The 17,882-nt window shown below is 37.3% G+C and overlaps 1 protein-coding gene across 3 annotated transcripts in view; it reads right to left on the bottom strand.

The window, feature by feature from the left end:
- Window positions 1–2,915: 2,915 nt before the first annotated feature.
- Window positions 2,916–17,882, bottom strand: part of HMGCLL1 (3-hydroxymethyl-3-methylglutaryl-CoA lyase like 1) — an 83,878-nt gene continuing 68,911 nt past the window's right edge. For all 3 annotated transcript variants that reach the window (XM_051615392.1, XM_051615390.1, XM_051615391.1), the window contains 2 exons: window positions 11,797–11,922; window positions 2,916–7,180 (listed from right to left, as the gene is read on the bottom strand). In XM_051615392.1, coding sequence (XP_051471352.1) covers window positions 7,067–7,180; window positions 11,797–11,922 — 240 coding nt within the window. In that variant the 3' untranslated portion in view covers window positions 2,916–7,066. The remainder of the gene's footprint in view (window positions 7,181–11,796; window positions 11,923–17,882) is intronic.

The raw sequence follows: 17,882 nt of genomic DNA, 5'->3' as shown, positions 1-17,882 counted from the left end.
AAAGGAATCAAACTTTGACTATATCTGAGCTAATGCTTTGACTCCAGTATGCTGTTGCTGAAACTGGTTATTCTTTCTCCTCTTTCAAGAATAAATGAGTGAACTTTGCCAAATCAAATACAGAAAGTATTTTGAGGTCTGAATGCCCTGTGGCAAGAGCTACTTGCTTGGGGTTGAAGCTTAGTGCCTACTTCTAGAGAGAGGTTATGACCCATCTCATCATCTGTGTTTCCTATTCATTGTCTCTAGGCAATACCCGAAGTGCCTAATTCTCCCTGTGCACTGTATTGGGAGCCATGGTCCCTAACACACCACTCTGGATCCCACTTTCTGGCTATGAGTTCTGGATTTCTTCCCATAGTGGAGTTGTTTTGCCAGATTTAAGCTTCTATTTACTAGCAATTGGTTGTCTTTGTTATACTTTTGTAATGATCTGGTTCTGGTGGGTACAAGATCATGGACTGGCATTTCTTATACAACTGTTACCATGAATAGTGTTTGTATTGCCTTGTTATGCTAGCATCTGATTAATTAAATTCTGAATGTCATTAATTTGAATTTTGTCTGGATTCCCACTAAACATAACTCACACAACAAACAGGATCAGGAATGAAATACTAGTTCCACTGAATTCAGCTTCAGTTTCTGACCATGACTAATTTAGATCTAGGGCTAGAAATCAATTAGTGATCAGAAGAGCAGGAATCTCTGCTCTTCAGTGTGACTTTTCCTTCTGGCTTTGGCAGCTTGTGAAATTATTTAGGCAGGCAATTCTTCTGGGGAGAGTTTTAGAAATTTTTTACCATTATTACAACATGCATATTTTCCTTCTTTAGGATCTGATTAAAACCAAAAATTCCTTCATGCTTTGCAATCAAATGCTATTGCATTACTAAATCTGCCTTTGGACAAAAATACAACACGGAAGTGGAAAGGTGGTTAGTTTGTTAATAAAAACAATCTCTTTTATCAGTTCAGACATTTGCAGCATTTAGTTTACCTCCCACACGTAAATATCTTAAAAATGTTATATTAATATTCTTAATCTTGAGACTGTGAAGAGGAAGTTCAAACTGAAAATACTGTTAAGGATATGTTGTCACCAGTGATGGATAACATATTTTCTTTCTATAGGAAATAGACATATGAAGTGAACCTTGTCTTGGTTTTCAATCTGACTTCAAAAAGCAACGCTGCAATGCTGAACCCTCTATGTTACACTCTTTGAAGAGATCCATTTATATTCAGATTTAACTAAACCTCAATCATAAAAACATGTCTTGTAACTTTCTGTCTTATAAACTTTTTTTTTATTATTATTATTTAGAGGCTAGGAATTCTCACAGTTGTGCTTAGACATACACACACACACACAAGTATGTAAAATGTATTTGAAGTGAAGGGTAAGTATGTGAGTTACTCTGAAAGACAGCAAACTATTTAGTGGCTATTCTGTTGCTTGTGTAATTTTTCAGGCTGTCTTCATTAGGGCTGACTTTAGTGCTTAACAAAAAGTAAATTTTCTCCATTAATCATGTAAAATTCATTATTTTTATTTATATTTCCTGGTGAGACTGTGTTTTGTCAATCGTATCTGGGTGTTAATTGTTAAATAAAGGAATTTCTGCTGGGATGATCTATATTCAGGTGAACGTGATTAGACTCTATCTGCTTCACGAACCGTTTCATGATGGAAACGGTTCTTTGTAATCTTGAAATCTTTGTAACAGCCCCATCATTAAAAACTTTTCCCCTGAAGTGAACACCTAATTCCCAGCTGAGGAAAATGAACTCTTGTTGATGACTTGGGATTCCCAAGACATTCGTCATTTTGGGTAAGGATGTGGTGTTTATCCCCCTTCCATCACAGCTAGGACATTGCAGGGTGAAGAAATGAAGAAGGAGCAGGCCAGAGGGAGAAAGAACAAATTTTAGCCTTGCAGCACTCACAGCTGGGGGGGCACACTGGGTTCCAGGTTTTTCTTTCAAGACTGTTTATGTGGTTTATCTAATGTTTGTTTCAAATTAAACGGGTTAAGAGATTTGAGACTAGCTGTTCCTTATCAAGTAATGAAGATAAAAGGCTGTAAAGTCCAAATCTCCACTTCTCCTGTCTTGCCATTGTGAGTCTTGAACTCTTCAAAAGGTTTTCCTCTGCTGTCTCAACTGTTTGTGTTGAGAGAATGGGCTGCATGGAGAGACAGGTGTGGAATAAGCCTTTTCAGGCTGGTGTGGGAATTGCATCCTGATACTCTGAGCGAGATGTCAGATCAAGCTAGTAACACATGAGATGGATGGAAGCAGCACCCGCACCATCCCCAAGATGGTGCCTTAAGAGGGAACAATATTCAGTTCTTTAAAAAAAATTACTGCGGGTGTCTCCACCATGAAAAAAGCTGTTGGATTCAAGCTGGTAAAGATACCTAACTGCAGCTCACATTGAGGCACTTCAATGGTAGGACAGGGCAGGGAATTTTCCAAGAGAGTTCCCTGATCAACATGTTGATGTTTCAGACCACATGCTGAAGCCATTCAGTTTTCCATGAAGTGTATACAAGGTCTTAGACAGTTAGAGGGCACAGATTTCTACTCTGCAATGGAACATCTAAAGTTAGATAATGCCTCTTTGATTTTTTTTTACTCCCACCTCCATTCCTGGCTGTAGGTTTCAATGTTAAGTTAATGGAGGGAAGAAATGTTTCCCTAGTAACTTAGAAGAGATTTGTCAGCTATAAAAACACGCAGGAACAACTGATAAAAAGGTAATTCTGGGAAAATGCCCTCCAAATGGATTACAAGTTAGCAAAGTCAACACAGGTGTACGTGTCAGAGTGACACCTTCTATTTGCTAACGCCGTTCATGTGAGCTGGTTAGTCAGAGCTGCTGAAGCTGGCATAATACACGAGCATATCAGTTTCAATAAACACTGAGACAGAATTTATTTCAGCTTTAACACCACATATTGCAAAATCACAAATACATTTAACCAAGAGGGTACATGACAATTCCTTAAAAAACTTATCATCTCTTTGACATCGGTTTCAGAGCACTAAGTTGACTGTGGCTGTAGTCCTTCTGCCTGCTGTGTTATTGCAGCAATAAAGATCAACATTGTGTTAGAGCAGGACTGTAGAGAAAAATAATCTTCAAAAGTATAACATAACAAAATAAAGCATTGATCAGCAAGTCAAGACCTGGAAAGCAAGTGTCTTTAATTCACTTCTCCAGACTGATTCTTCTGTTTAGTCAGTTCTCTAGGCATTTCACAATCAAGAGTACTTAAGGCAGTCTGACAAATCATTGAAAAATTCAGTGGCAGAAAATAACAATTTTCAAGTATCACAGTAACTAAACAATATTTCTACCCCTTAAAAGTAAGTCCATGAAAAAATAGGCAGATCTTATCCATTCACACCAACCCTTTTGACAAATTTAATTTCAACAACACTGATACAAAACATGAATTTTACCTCACAGACTTGCAGTCTTCACTTTGTAACTTCTTATTAAAATAATAAAAGTTTAATGAACTCAAATGATGCTATTAAGAAAAAAAAAAATTAGCCAAAGCCTCTCTGGATTTATTCACAAGATCAGAATATTCACTTCTTATTTCCATAAACTCTGGTTATACATGAAAATGAAACACTGAAGTGCTGGTCCAGGGCCAAGTTGCCCTAATACATAAAAGTTTAAACTACAAAGCAAGCTGCTGCTTGAAGACATTAGCACTATCCATGTATGGGATCCACATCACTGCTTTTTTGTGAAAGGCAATGAAGAACAATTATGCCCATTACTAATGGAACTGATCAATCTCTCCTCCAAAAAAGCACACCAGTCATGTCTTTAGAACAACATAATATCTTGATCAGCCAAAGAAGCCATTACTTGACTTTCTATTACCAACATCATGGGGAAAACAAACAAACAAACAAACAAAAAACCCCCCAAAACAACACACAACACAAACAACCTACCATGAAAGTATTAAAGAAAATTCCACCAATGTGACACTGGTCAGCTGTAGAACCTTCACAGGTTCAAACAGAGCACAGACCAAAGACTGCCCTGGGAAGTTCAGTTTACATACTCCGTAGCCCTGGCACAAGTAATATGATCCCCATGTTGTTCTGTGAGATCTCTGCAGTGACTTTGATACAGTGAATTACAAAAGACAGTCTTCAAAGCATAGAAGTAAGTAACTTGGTACATCTAATTGGTAGCCGATAAGACTCAGTGAGTCTGTGAATCTGAAAACTCCTCAAGAGTGTAAGGGTCTCCTAATGCCAAAGTTAGCAATCCTTCATGGTAGGTAGGAACATAGATGTCTAGAACTCTTAAAGAACTGAGCAGAGCTACCTCTTTATAATCTATGTTCTACACAGGTATTTTATTAAACACAAAAGTTGTGGCAGTAGTGAAACCACTCACTTTTACCTAAGAAGTTGTAGTTAGTATACTTGTAAAAATAATGGACAGTACCAGTTCATTTCCCAACTTGGCCTATGGTTGAAGCCCTCACCACCACCTTCAAGGAAAAAAAAGCCCTCATCTGTTGCAGAGACATTGTTTTTTCTTGTGATGTTTCAGGCCTCAGGAATTTTTAAATCTAGCCTACCCAGTGGCACAACTTCATCTAGATTTACCAGAAATTGTGTTCTTTTTCAGTTCTATATATAGCCTGGTAGTTAGATCCATTGATTAGGATGCCAAAAAATGTGCATTTAAATCTCTTCAGGATGACTAGCAAGCTAATCTCAGATCAGTTGTTTAGCCCGACATTTAGGCTAGTATTTAAAAGGTATTTTGCATCACAACTACTTTATTTTCAAGTGCTGACTTCACCTTCATCCTGTGAGAAGCTCAATCTTGTTCATGCTCGTTAAACATGCTCACAGGATCTTGGATGGAAGAACACTCATCAGGCCCTACATGAGAACTGCACCCTGCAGCTCAAGATTAGCTACTTCGGTGTCTGCACAGAAGCAAACTAAAGAGGAAACTTTATTGTTAAACAAAGTATTACAGCATGGTTAATCACCTTGAGGGATAAATGGTACCTGAATTAGGGAGCCTTTAGGATGTCAACTCTGGCACCTCGTTTAGGATTAACTACTAATTATTAGACTAAGTACAGCCTAAGTACTGCTGCAGATTCCTCAGTTCTTCATTGGATCTAATCCATTACAGAATTTTTAATCTGTGAATCGTTCAAGACGAGTTTTATTAAACTTTGATATATGAGCCATAGTGGCTGCTAAATAACAAAAAGCCCCAGCTGAAACACAGCACAATAAGGTGGAGCATTTTCTGTGGTGATCCAACTGTCTATCCAGAACACATCAGGCAAATCAGAGCGTTCATGTCTTTAAGAGTAACTGAAAGTCTTCTCACTAGATCCCACAAGAAGGAATTTAATTATTATTTTGCATTGATAAGCAAGATATTTCCTGCCTCACCTGAACACATTTATTTGCTTATTCTTTGACTATTACCACAAGAAGAGCAAAACAATGTAGTTTACAGTAGTTTTGACTATCATTACACCATAAACAGGATAGAAGCTTTATATCAAATTTTTACCTTTGAGCTACCTTGCGTGCAAAGTTTTACTTTCTAAAGATGTGCCAATTCTAATGGTTGGACTGGGTGATCTCAGAGGTCCTATCCAACCATGACGTTTCTGTTATTTCTGTGATCTAAGAAAAGTTTACTTTGGAATTTCAAAGACAAGCTGAGACTCAGCTGTAACTTGGCAGAGTTGGGCTGCAGACAAAAATGATTCTGCCTTCTCCTTCTTTACACATTATCTTTTATGTTCTTTCATCTTACCTTTTCCCAATCATTCATATTTTGGAGGAAAATGGAGAATATGGAAAAAGATCACAGTACAGGGTTTTGGATTTTTCATGCTAACAGGCTATTTTTAGAAGAAAAACAATGAAGTGCACAGCAAATTACAGAAGATCCACATAAATAGCCAGTAGCAGTACTGATGTTTGAGACTGGAAAAATGACAATATATTCAGGGCATGTTTGAACAGTTTATAAAAAGGAATCTGTCCATTATTGATCTGAAAATGACAATGCAGTTCACTGGCATCTTGCTGAACTGAAACATTGTAAAGTACAGTGGTATCAGTAGAGTACAAAGAAAAATTGTAAGTGGTTCCTTCAAGTTAGCTAGTTCAGCAGAATTTTGTTATCCTCAAATATTTGTGTCTTGTAAAGGAGAATGTCAATTCATAGACTATGGAACAAAAAAATCGTTCAATGAGATCTTGGACAAAAATGTGGCCCCTTCCACACTACTACTACCGTGCCAATTTTAAATTGCTTCATATAATTAGGTTTTAATATAGTTGAAAATAAAAATAAATAATAATAATTTTTTAAAAAGCAGCTACAACAAATTTAACATATGTAACAAATAAGGAACTTTGCATTAGATTTGGGGGATCTGGCAGACTGCCATTCACCACAAAGTCTTGGAACACGATAAAGTCATCCATATACTTAACAGATGTTAAACAAAACAAAAATTAAAAAGTGCTATTACTAAAAAATTCTTATGGTGAATTCAGATTTGGCTCCATGTTCATAACGCAACTGACTTGACAAATAAAAAGGATTCAGGTAAATAAAACACATAATAGAATGGCCACACATGGTGTGGGATCTCATAAACTACTGCAAATATTTGCACTGTTCTAAAAGTAAACTTGTTTAAAAATTAACTATGTATTTGCTGCTTCTATCCAGTTTTCCTGAAAAGAACTAAAATTCAGTTTAAACCATGGTAAAATATCTTGGTGTTTATACATTTTTCTCATCTGTAGAAGTAACAAGCTCAGGGTTCTGTACTACAATAATTTATTTCTTACTTACAAATCAGACAATTCTTGACAAGACAGTACAGTACAATAATTCTTCTGATAATAAAAAGCTGTATGGGTCCTATTTTGGTTCTTTGCTGAAATGGTTTCCTTATATTTGATTTCTTGATGTAATTTTCCTTGGTAGATGTGGAATGTAATTTACCTGCAAAAAAACCCCCTCCATTTAATTGATAGCTCCAGTATTGAAGGAAGCTTGTGCAACCTTTGAGTTTGTTTTCTTGTTCAAAGCTGTACAGATGAAGTCTCCCGCTTCCATCACTGTATAAAGATTTACTCCCTAAAAGAGAGATGAAAAACTTTTAAGAATAAATGCATATGTTGAAAATGCTTAAACTCCAACTTTTTTTGGCACCTGGGTTTAATTATTTCAAATAAAGGTCCTGATTCATGTCATAGGCCAGTAACAGAGATCAGTAGAGTTACACTGATGTAGACAATAGTCACAGCTTCCAGTTGTTTGGAAGGCTCTACCATTTTTAGGGTGATGTCTTGTCCTAACAGTAGTGGACTGAATGTTTCAGTAATATGCTTCAATCTCAAAAGGATCTGGAATAAAAAACTGGAATAACAAGTATAAGAAGTTGGAAGAATAATAGTGTGTCTACATATTTGCTGTACTTATTTATCAACCAGCACTGAGAAACTTCATGCTTATGAGTATCCTATTTGCAGCTCAGGAGAATGGAGGAAACACACTTGCATTGGTGGTGACTGAGTTCAGTGAAAAATGGGATCCTCCATTCACTTCAGTAAGCATAATCTCCTTCTTGAATAATTTCCTTTCAATGCAAAATTACAATATACATTGCGAGCACAACAGAGCAAAAACCTGCAAGCTCCTTGTTCTGTTCATGTTAAAAAAAATGTTCCTTGAGCAACTGCTTTTTAACTAGCATAAGATACATATCATTACTGCTTGATTGCTAAAATGGAATCAGACCACTGATTAAGAGGGAAAAAAGCCTTCCTTATTAGTGTCCTGGATTACTCATGGATAGTAAGAGTTTGAGAGTTAGATCATATAAGTGATGTAAGTACTCGCTCTGACGATTGGAATTTAGAAGCCAGTGAAGTTCCTGCAGAAGTGATGTGAAAGGGGACTTTGAACTACCAATACACTGATCAGTCATATAAAATGGGGTGAAGTGTGTCACCCAACACTAAGCAGTACAAGATGCATAGCACCACAAATACACTTTCATAATACCTAAGGATTTATGCACCGAAGTTCAGACCAAGACTTGATTTAAATGCTTAATTCTTTAACTGGATCTAGTGCTTATTTCTATGTCCTACAGTAAATTTGCCTTTTTCATTCTTGGAATTGGCTAAAAATTATGATGAGAATAGAAATTACTCCATGGAAATGTAATGAAAAACATTTTAAATTTAAAATTAAGAAATGCTTTGAGTCAGCTCTATTATACAGCACCATCTAAAACATATTGTTCAAAGACATTCCTTTATAATTTCCATTTTAATACAGTTATAACAAGGGTGATTTTGGTTCATTCTGTTTATCCTTTATTGGTAATTACTTAGGCTTAGTTTGCAGAGAGCTATTGCACATAATGAAATCTAAAAGATTCTTAGAGCATCTGTGCTTTTTTATTAGAGAGAAATGAGAAACATACCACCATAGACATAATTGGAAGTTAGATTATGGAAGATGGCAAAATAAAACCCCTAAACTATACAAAATTAACATTTTCAGCACTGTAACACAGTATAATGTTATATGTCTTGATAAGAAGCATATGTTCATAGTTCACATTCATTACATGGATCACAAGCATCTCTGCCATTTTGTTTTCTTATGCAACTGTTGAGAACCAAAGAGGAATACCATGAGGGCACAACACTCAACATTCACAGGCATGACTCACAGATGGGGATGGGAAAAAGACAGTGACAGGTATTTGTAATGTTGTGAGTCAAACTAATGTCTTCAGATAGATCTCAGGAATATATTTAAGTGCACTTGCTAAGCACTCCATATATCCAAAATTATTCCTTGACACCAAGGAATGAACCATGAAACACAAAGACAAGTATCTGCAAACTTGGATAAGTGCCTCAAGTCAGAAAAGCTTCTGCTAGAGGGCAAGGTCCTCTAACTCCCATTGACTTCAATTAATCAGTTCTCATTCAGCATTCATAAATACGAAGTCTATTATCTCTCTGAACTTCAGTTTTGGTGTCAGTAATGTAAGGCTAACGGTACTCAGTTGCTTCTCAGAAAGGCTTATTGTTTGCCAAGCACTTTGAAGGCTTCATAAAGACAAGTACTATTACTGTAATTACATAGGAACCATGTAGAAACTGTTTTTATAGAAAGTACATGTCCCTACAAAGTTTCATAAGCATTAATGATCTGTGGCATAATTATCTATCCATTACCATGGTACAACCAATAAATCTCTCTGTAGATGGGCTCTGCTAGAGAATTATTTCACATTTAGACAGCTAGAGATTCATTCCATGTGCCACTTCTTGGTTACATGTTCTGAAGAACAGCATAGAACAAGCATTAATTATTATTTTGATGTATCTAGTCAATCTGAACTCAATAATGTATGCTTAAATACTGTCCACACTTTGCTTGACACTTTAAGTGACTTCAGTCAACAAAATGAAAGCTTTAGTGCATAGCTGAGAGAAACATGAGAAAGTATTCCTTGCAAATGGGCAGCATTAGCAATTAAAATTTCATTTGGTGTCATTACACAAAAAGGGACATATGAATAGATTTTGCAATAATGATTTTACAGAATTGGCCATGGTTCCAAAAACAGCCAACACTGCAAAGACCAAAGCTCAAATATTAAGGTAATAATGTTGAGGCTCTATGTCTCTCATCCAGTAAACCATTCTTTTCTTAATGGGTCAGAAAAGAAGCAAAGACTTGTGTTTTGCTACTGCATAAACTAAAATTAAATAAATATTTTTTTTTTAAAATGAAGCAAACAAACAAAAGGAGAAATAAATATTTGATGGTAAGATACTAATCCTCATGGGATTTGGTATCAATCTTTAGCTAGATTACTCTTTGGACACCAGTTCATTAAAAGATTAGTAAATCTTATCAAGAAACCTGGAACAAGGTATATTTCTTTTCAGCAGGATACTTTTATTTAACTGATTACTTTTGCTACAAGTCACTTAGAAAAGTCAGTGGGTATTTTGCCCAAGGAAAGCCTATACTGAAAGCCTAGGTTTAAGGTGCACAGCAATGTGAAGTGCATTATTTCATAAAATCATAGAATGGTCTGGGTTGGAAGGAACCTTAAAGATCATCTAGTTCCAACCCCCCTGCATGGGCACAGACACCTTCCACCAGGCCAGGTGGCTCAAAGCCCCATCCAACCTCGCCTTGAACACTTCCAGGGAGGGGGCAGCCACAACTTTCCTGGGTAACCTGTTCCAGTGTCTTATCACCCTCACAGCAAATAATTTCTTCCTAACAAATTTCTTCCTAATCTAAATACTGTCTTTCAGCTTAAAACCATTATGGCTCCTCCTATTACTACATGCCCTTGTAAAAAGTCCCTCTCCAGGTTTCCTGCAGGCCCCCCTCTGTACTCCTCTTTATTACAAAGAACTGTGATGTTTAAAAGAATAAATACCTTCTTCATAAAAAAAAAAGCTACCCCAAAGTACAAATGAACAGCACAAAGCAGAGTCCACTTCTACAACAGACACTTGTGATTAAACCTTTTCTAAACAGGTATCTGACATCTACCCCAAACTCCCTAAGAAGAATACAAAGGAGATAAACATTGAATTCTGTAAGGTACTGAATATGCTTTAACAGCCCTCAGGGGATGTACAATTCAGAAACAAGTTCCATGGTCTCCTTATGTCCAAGAACATCGTTGGCGTGCGTGTCACACTGAAATGCAATCAACAGACAATTAAGAAGTTCCCCAACAACACAGATCACTCTATATCAGACATCAGGCTTTTCAATTTCCTTCTGCAGTGGTTTAAATACAAGCCACACATGTTGCAGCTTTTGCAGCTCTTTCTATGTTCTCCTTTGAGCTTGATTCTAAAAGTCCACATCCAAATTAAAGGTAAAGTCTTTGTATTGCTTGAGTTCACACAAGCCCATTAAGCCCTGTTTCCAAAACAATTACCAACAGGAAGACCAAAGAGCACGTTCTCTGGAGAAAGCAGCATTACTTGGTTCCCAGGAATACAGAATAATTAACATGCCAACCAACACAGTGATACCAACTGTGTGCTCTTGAGGTGTGGATGCTCACTTGTAAGGTTCATTAAAGCGCAGTTCAGTGCAGATGAGCTGTTTTGCCCTCTCCTCCAAGAACAGGGCTGGAAATAAGGCTGTGAAGTCTGCTAGCCAGTAACAGATTTTGTACAACTTTGGAATACATTAAGTGGACACCTGAGAAACAGCAATATCCCGTGCTTGGGCTCCAAACACCATAATTTTTTTCTACTTTGAAGCCAGAAAAATTGACAAGCACTATGAACCAAATCCAAAGCTCTGTGAAAAAATCTGAGGCTTGCTCAGTCCTGTGGAGCTGAGCAGCCATCTGGGGAAATGTCTACAGTAGGGATTTTTTGGTGGTTACTGAGGCAAAGCAATGACTGGAAGCAGTTGATACTGAGCTTCTCATAGCTCCAGGTTGGGAGAGTGGTTTATTCAAATTCCTGTCATATATGCACACCAGTTCTAACTCTAAAATGCTAATGAAGACAACATCGTTCATGTTCTTTGCAAAGCCATATTAAAGCACTGAGTTTGCAAAAACTACTGTTTTCTCTGAATATCTTACTGTACAGCACAAGTAATTGTCAGGTATGTAACATATGTTTTCTAGAAAAATATTTTCCTTAAGATCTTGATTAGAAAGTAAAATATCTTACTGTATTGATCCCCAGGCCATTTAGCATGTAGATCACATCCTCTGTGGCTACATTTCCAGTAGCACCTTTTGCATAGGGACAACCACCCAGTCCTGCAACCGATGAATCCACTACAGTAACTCCCATCTGGAAGATAACAACACAAAAATGCAACATCAGTACAGAGTATTATTTGTAATTATTCATAAATAGCAGGCTATACTTATTAGTTACCATGGATAAAGTACACATTTCTCCACAAACGGATGTGTTTCTTGGAGGAAATTCCTTAAAACAGTGTTAGTCCTGACATCTTTATAAGGTAAGACTCTTCAAACACAGGATGTAGAACAGAGGTCCATTACATGGGATTTTGGCAGATAAGATGATTGCCGGTTTAGAGCCAGAATTTTTATGCTTTTTTCCTCTTTTTCTCTTTACATGGTTTTAACTAGCCTGCATCTATTCCTGCAAAGGCTTATGTGCAACCAAATACAATCAATGTTCTTATTCAAATGTGTAATTTTAAGCATATGTACAAATCTTTGCAAGTTGTGAGTCCTAATATTAGCATCTGATTTACTTGTATTCCAAAAGATTTTTGGTACATCTGTCCTCTAAAATATGTTTTGTATTAATGGCTGTTCTTCTACTAAGAACTTTCCTCCTAGCATTTTCTCTCTTTTAGTTTTCTTTTCTTTCTTCTTTATTAGAGATCATGAAACTACCACAAAAGTAATTTTTTCTGTTCCTGTTCTAGAGGAAGACTACAAGGTCTTTTCATAATGTAACCAATAATGAAATGTTGGCAGATCTGTTTAAATAAAAGCTTAAAGAACTTAATTTGAGTTTGTCTGTCTCATTGTTTATTGCATTCACCAGTCTAAAAGAAAACACAACCTCTTTTGCTGCTTCTTCTGTTCATGACCAGCATTCAAGGAGGACTCCCTCTATCCATCACCATTGATCCCCAGGCCCGTGCATTCCTGACCCTCACAACTCTCCCCTCAGCTCCTGTCTGCTCTACCGCTCTCTCCAGCAGCTCTGGGACATTTGGGAACTGCTCACAGCTCAGGAGATGCCCTGGGAGTTGCTGGGGGTAGGGGGAGGTAAGAGGGTTTTGCACATTCCTGCACATACTTGTATGTATTTGTACATATTTTCTTTTATCATTACTATTTAATTAAAGCTGCCTAGTTTAGTTTTCAATCCAGAAAGTCTCTCTCCTTATTCTCTTTCTCATTTCGCTACCTGGGTGTGAGAGAGAGGGGATAGAGAGCATTGCTGTCAATGGTTTAACAGCTGATGCTGCGTTAAACTGTGACAGCTTTGCAAGTTGTTTGAAGTGCCATCATTTCTGGAAGGCAATAATAAAGAGTAATCCCATGAAGGGTTGTCCCAGGTCCTATTCTCAGGCAGATAATATCATCTTGAGCTAGGTAGCTGCTTAAAGCCTGTAATAAAGACCTCAAAGGAGCTGTGGTGCGTAATCGTGACAGGCAAGACAGTACTGTTTAATATTCCTCACACAACGAGTCTCTCTGAGAAGGGATATTGTACTTTCAAGTACACTAATCTGTGAATTACGGAGTGAATCACCAAAGTACAAGTTTCACATTTCAGTCACTTGTCACACACATTGTTTGTGTAACCCATTGGTCAGAAAATGTGTTATTCAACACATCTGTGTCCAATACACTAAGGATATATGTTTATGATAGCTTTCAACTGGAAATTCTCTTTTTGCACTAGCTGCTAAGATTCATACATTTACTCTGGAAGTCATTGCTTCAAACTCCACAGAGGCAGCTGTTGGCCTTTTAAGTGTCCCTGCAGAAACATACCTAAGGCCTCTTAGTGAAAAGATATAGGGAATAGTGAAGGTCTGAAGAAAAGTGAAGGGAGACTAAAATGTCAAGTGCTGATATGATACAAGCCTATGTTCCACTACCATGCCTGCTCTCTCATGGGGATTTTAAGATTTCCACTTAAAAATACTGTTTCAGAGATGAAACAGTAGAATCATGGAATCATAAAATGGTTTGGGTTGGAAGGGAACTTACAGATTTTTTATTTCCAACCCCCCTGCATGGGGGGATATCTGTACCTCATGGAGTTTCTCAACAACTGTCAGGTTATGTCATAACTGTTAGAGAATTCTCCTAGATGCACTTATTTTCAGTAACTTTTACATGGGGATAAAAGCTATGGGCAAATAATGGGCTGTTAAATACCCAAGGAAGATCAACACACTCAGAAACAGCATTAGTAGCACATAAACTGTCACTTTCTAACCCCAGTGAATTATCTCATTAAATGCTTGTCCCTGTGAAAAAATGTGACAAATATAATCTAAATTGTATCTGGTGACAATTAAAGTGGTATCTGAAAACAGCCAGAGACCTTTGCAAGTTCAAAGCTGGAAGAACCACCTTCTGTAGGATGCCAACAATATTACTACTAGTAGCCTGTTGCAACACTTCACAGGGCTCTCATTGTGTGAAAAACAAGAAGAAAGATGATGCCAGTACTAAAAGGGTGTATCTTTTAAAGGCACTGGATATATTATTTTCTTGATGTTCTTGTATAAACACTTGTAATGTGACCACAATTCTGCGTTTGCACTGCAAGTCTCATAACACTGGGGTATATATTGCTTATTATTGTTTGTTGAAAGTGTTTATGTATACATGGAAGGGCATGGGATACCTCAGCAACATAAAGCTAAAGTGAAATACACATCTTTGTCTAAGTACATTCTGGTATATTCTCAGGCAGCCTCATCTGAGTTAATTCCAAAGACCTCTCTGGAAGCTGGAGTGACCTCAGTCATTTTAGTCCACCATACATGCAAGAGCATAAAAATAATGCCTTCTGCTGGATAAGCAGTGAGAGCAGTAACCTCCAGATGGACAGTGATAATTGTTCTGTCTTCTAAACCATCAACTACTCTGGCTAAACAGAAAAAGGAGATGGTCTGATGACAGACATATTACATACTGGTAATAATATGTAATGTGATATGTAATGTTGCATATTGGTAACAATCCTTGTTACAGAAGCTTTCATTCTGGTACAGGACACTTAAACCACTACTTCCCAGAAACAGTGCATAAACATGTTTATGTCTCTATAACGGTACCTGCATTAAGATGGATTTGCCATTTTAACATTCAGCCAGTTGTAGACAAGGTCTTGACACAGTGTATATGATACATCAAGTCTGACTGACCTCCAAATCTGACATGTTCTCAAATCAATGACCAGGTGTTGTCTTTTAAGGTATGGTCCTTTAAGGTTCTCTTCACAACGCTTCTGAAAAGATGTCTACTGCAACATACTAGTATTTCAGCAGGAGGCTCAGCTGTATCTGTCTGTTCTTGCATGTGGTACAGGCAAATATAATATGTTTTCTGATTCGTGTTCAGAATCACTGCAGTTCATTTCCAGTGGAGCTCCATTCAAAAAGACCTTAAATAATCCATACTCAGAGCTCCATTCTAACTGCTAAAAACAGATGTTGGAAAACATCCTCTAGCAGCACTACTAACTAATTTGAAGGTTAATATTACAACCCAGCCTGTCCAAGCAAAGAATCTGAAATGGCACCTAATAAATAACTTCTCTGCAAGTTTGAGCAGCTATGAAGCTGCTTTGCTCTTGCAGCCATTAAAAGCACAAGGACCTCTAAAAGAAAAGCTAAAAATGGACATAATGTGTAAAACAAAGCCTCTTCCTTCATCACATGTCCAATATTTGACAGGCTTTTAAATGAGAGAATGATTTTCAAGCCTTTACACAATCTGAGCCTGCAAAACACTCACTGTCCAAATGAGATCTTTAACAAGCCCACAGTCTTACTGTCACTTCCTGACAGGCACTAAATTGTGCTGATACTCATGAGAAGTTGCACGGCAGCTATTTGTAGGATCTGTCCTAGATGAGCACTCACTGAACTGCTTACACACAGATATGTGTGTGAGTGAACAATGGCTTGGCTTCCAGGACAACTTCAGTGCTCCAATCTTTTTTAACATTTGAGGAGTTTTGATAATCACTAAATTTCTTACAGTGGTTCCTGAACACCTTCCAAACTTTAGCTTTGGCTAGCTTTAGCTGTTTCTCTAGAGAAGGCAGAAGACTTTTTGCTCCTGTCCCATGCTAACTTCTTAATTCCCCAATGAGAGAGCAAGATATTAAATTCATCACCTTTGTCAAATAGCCAGATCTAACAGGAAATCATTATTGCCAGCAAATAATAAATGCTTCATGTTTCTCCAATTACTTTACTACTGCCTCATAAATTCTTAGTGGGACAGTCAGTCTCCTTCCTTACTGATCTTTAAACCTGTCTTCATCATACAGAAAATAAACTTTGTTCCTCTCTTAAAAATGGCAAGATCAGCATCAGCAACTCTAGGGACACATGAGGTATAAAGCAGCAACTACAAACCAGGTCTCTCATAAACTGGGATGTTTTTTTTTAAATGATGAGATTTTGAAACCACAATATCAAGCATCCCAGGTATGCATAAAATAGGTATTGAACAGGAAAATATTTGTTATTCCAGAAAGTTTAGGGGCCACAGCATTACAAAGTTCAGTACCACAGTGCCTTAAAAATAAGCACACATAGATATGACAAAATATCAGTATATTAGTTCAGCATTTGTTCCAAGGAGGAGAGAAGGGAGGAAGAAGTATTTCTTTATTTCAAGAAAATAACTGTATGTAAATAACTGTAATTTTAGTGTTTGAGCAATTAGAAGCACACATTTCTACATATAAGGCAATAAAATAGGACACCTCTCTGTGGAAAATCCTGAAAGTTAACTACATATCCATTGCTGTATTGTTGGTTTTTTTACTTCTCTTCAGTCTTCCTAAAGATCAATGAATCACAAAAGAAAACACTTTTCAGTGTAAACTCCATCATTACTGACCACCGGGTGTCACTGTTACATTAAAATCCATAATTTCCCAGTTTGTTTAGTTAGAAAATGAATGCATTCAGCCAAAGGAAAAAAAAAATAATCCTTTTCTCTCAAAACATATTGAGATGCAAGCAATTTGTGGGCAGACATGCTGCATAAAGTAGGTTAATACAGCATTCCTTTAACTTATTGCACACATCTTTTCATATTGCTAGTGACACGTTTATTATTAGCAAAGCTGGCAATGACATCTAGAGTTAAAGTTCCCTAACACTTTCCATCATAAGGCCCTACTTTCAGTTGTTTATTACTTTGTCAGCCTTTAACTGCTGGATCTTATATTTTCCATGCCTTGTCTCTGCCTTGGGCCAGATTGTTTTGGAAAGTTTTAGTGAAAAATGGGGTTGGCTACTTCCGAGAACAAGTTTTGGGGAAGAAAAATGCTTTGTTATGCTAATCTTCAATTATTTTAACACAAGCTTCTTGGAAATATTCTTGTAGCTTTTCACTCTCAGGTTTGACAGAGGAGAAATACTGATTTTTAACAGATCACACTGTCTGGACTTCGTTATGAACTTAGGAAAGTTCCACTTAATTCTCAGGAACTGGTCAGCCTGGTAGCTAAAATGCCCAAGGGTTAAGAAAGCAGCAGCTGACCATGCTCTTTGCCTTAACCTCAACAAAGAACTGTGAAGCAATTTCTCTGAAACTGAGTTGGAAAATCTGTCCCTCTGGCTGACCGCACATCACCTGCATAGGAAGCCTCTCAGCAGTGGACTTGATCAGCTGAGATCTGTGTTGTGAGACCAGTTATCCAGAGAATGCTCATGGATACTTACAGGGAACTGATGCCCTTAAATGTGAGACTGGTTTTGAGATTTTGAAAAGTTTGGACAATTCTAATCCTAATCCATAACAAAATTAATACAGGGAAGCAGACATTCACGAATCACTTTTAATATTGCCTATGCAAGCATATTTTGCTCCCTTTCTGAAATGTACGCTCATTTTTATTTACAAGACAGCAGGCAGGAGTTTGCTAATTTAGGGTGCTACAGAATTCGACCTGCTCCCTTGATAAGGATCACAAAACCTGCAAGGGGAGCAGGAGACACATTTCAAGGCCTTGTCGAAACCCGTGAAGACTAACACGATGATCATCACAGAACTGAG

This window comes from Apus apus, chromosome 3 (genome assembly GCF_020740795.1).
Source record: "Apus apus isolate bApuApu2 chromosome 3, bApuApu2.pri.cur, whole genome shotgun sequence".
Lineage (NCBI taxonomy): Eukaryota > Metazoa > Chordata > Aves > Apodiformes > Apodidae > Apus > Apus apus.
The sequence above is the reverse complement of the archived record's forward strand: the minus strand, read 5'-3'. Positions and strand labels throughout refer to the sequence as shown.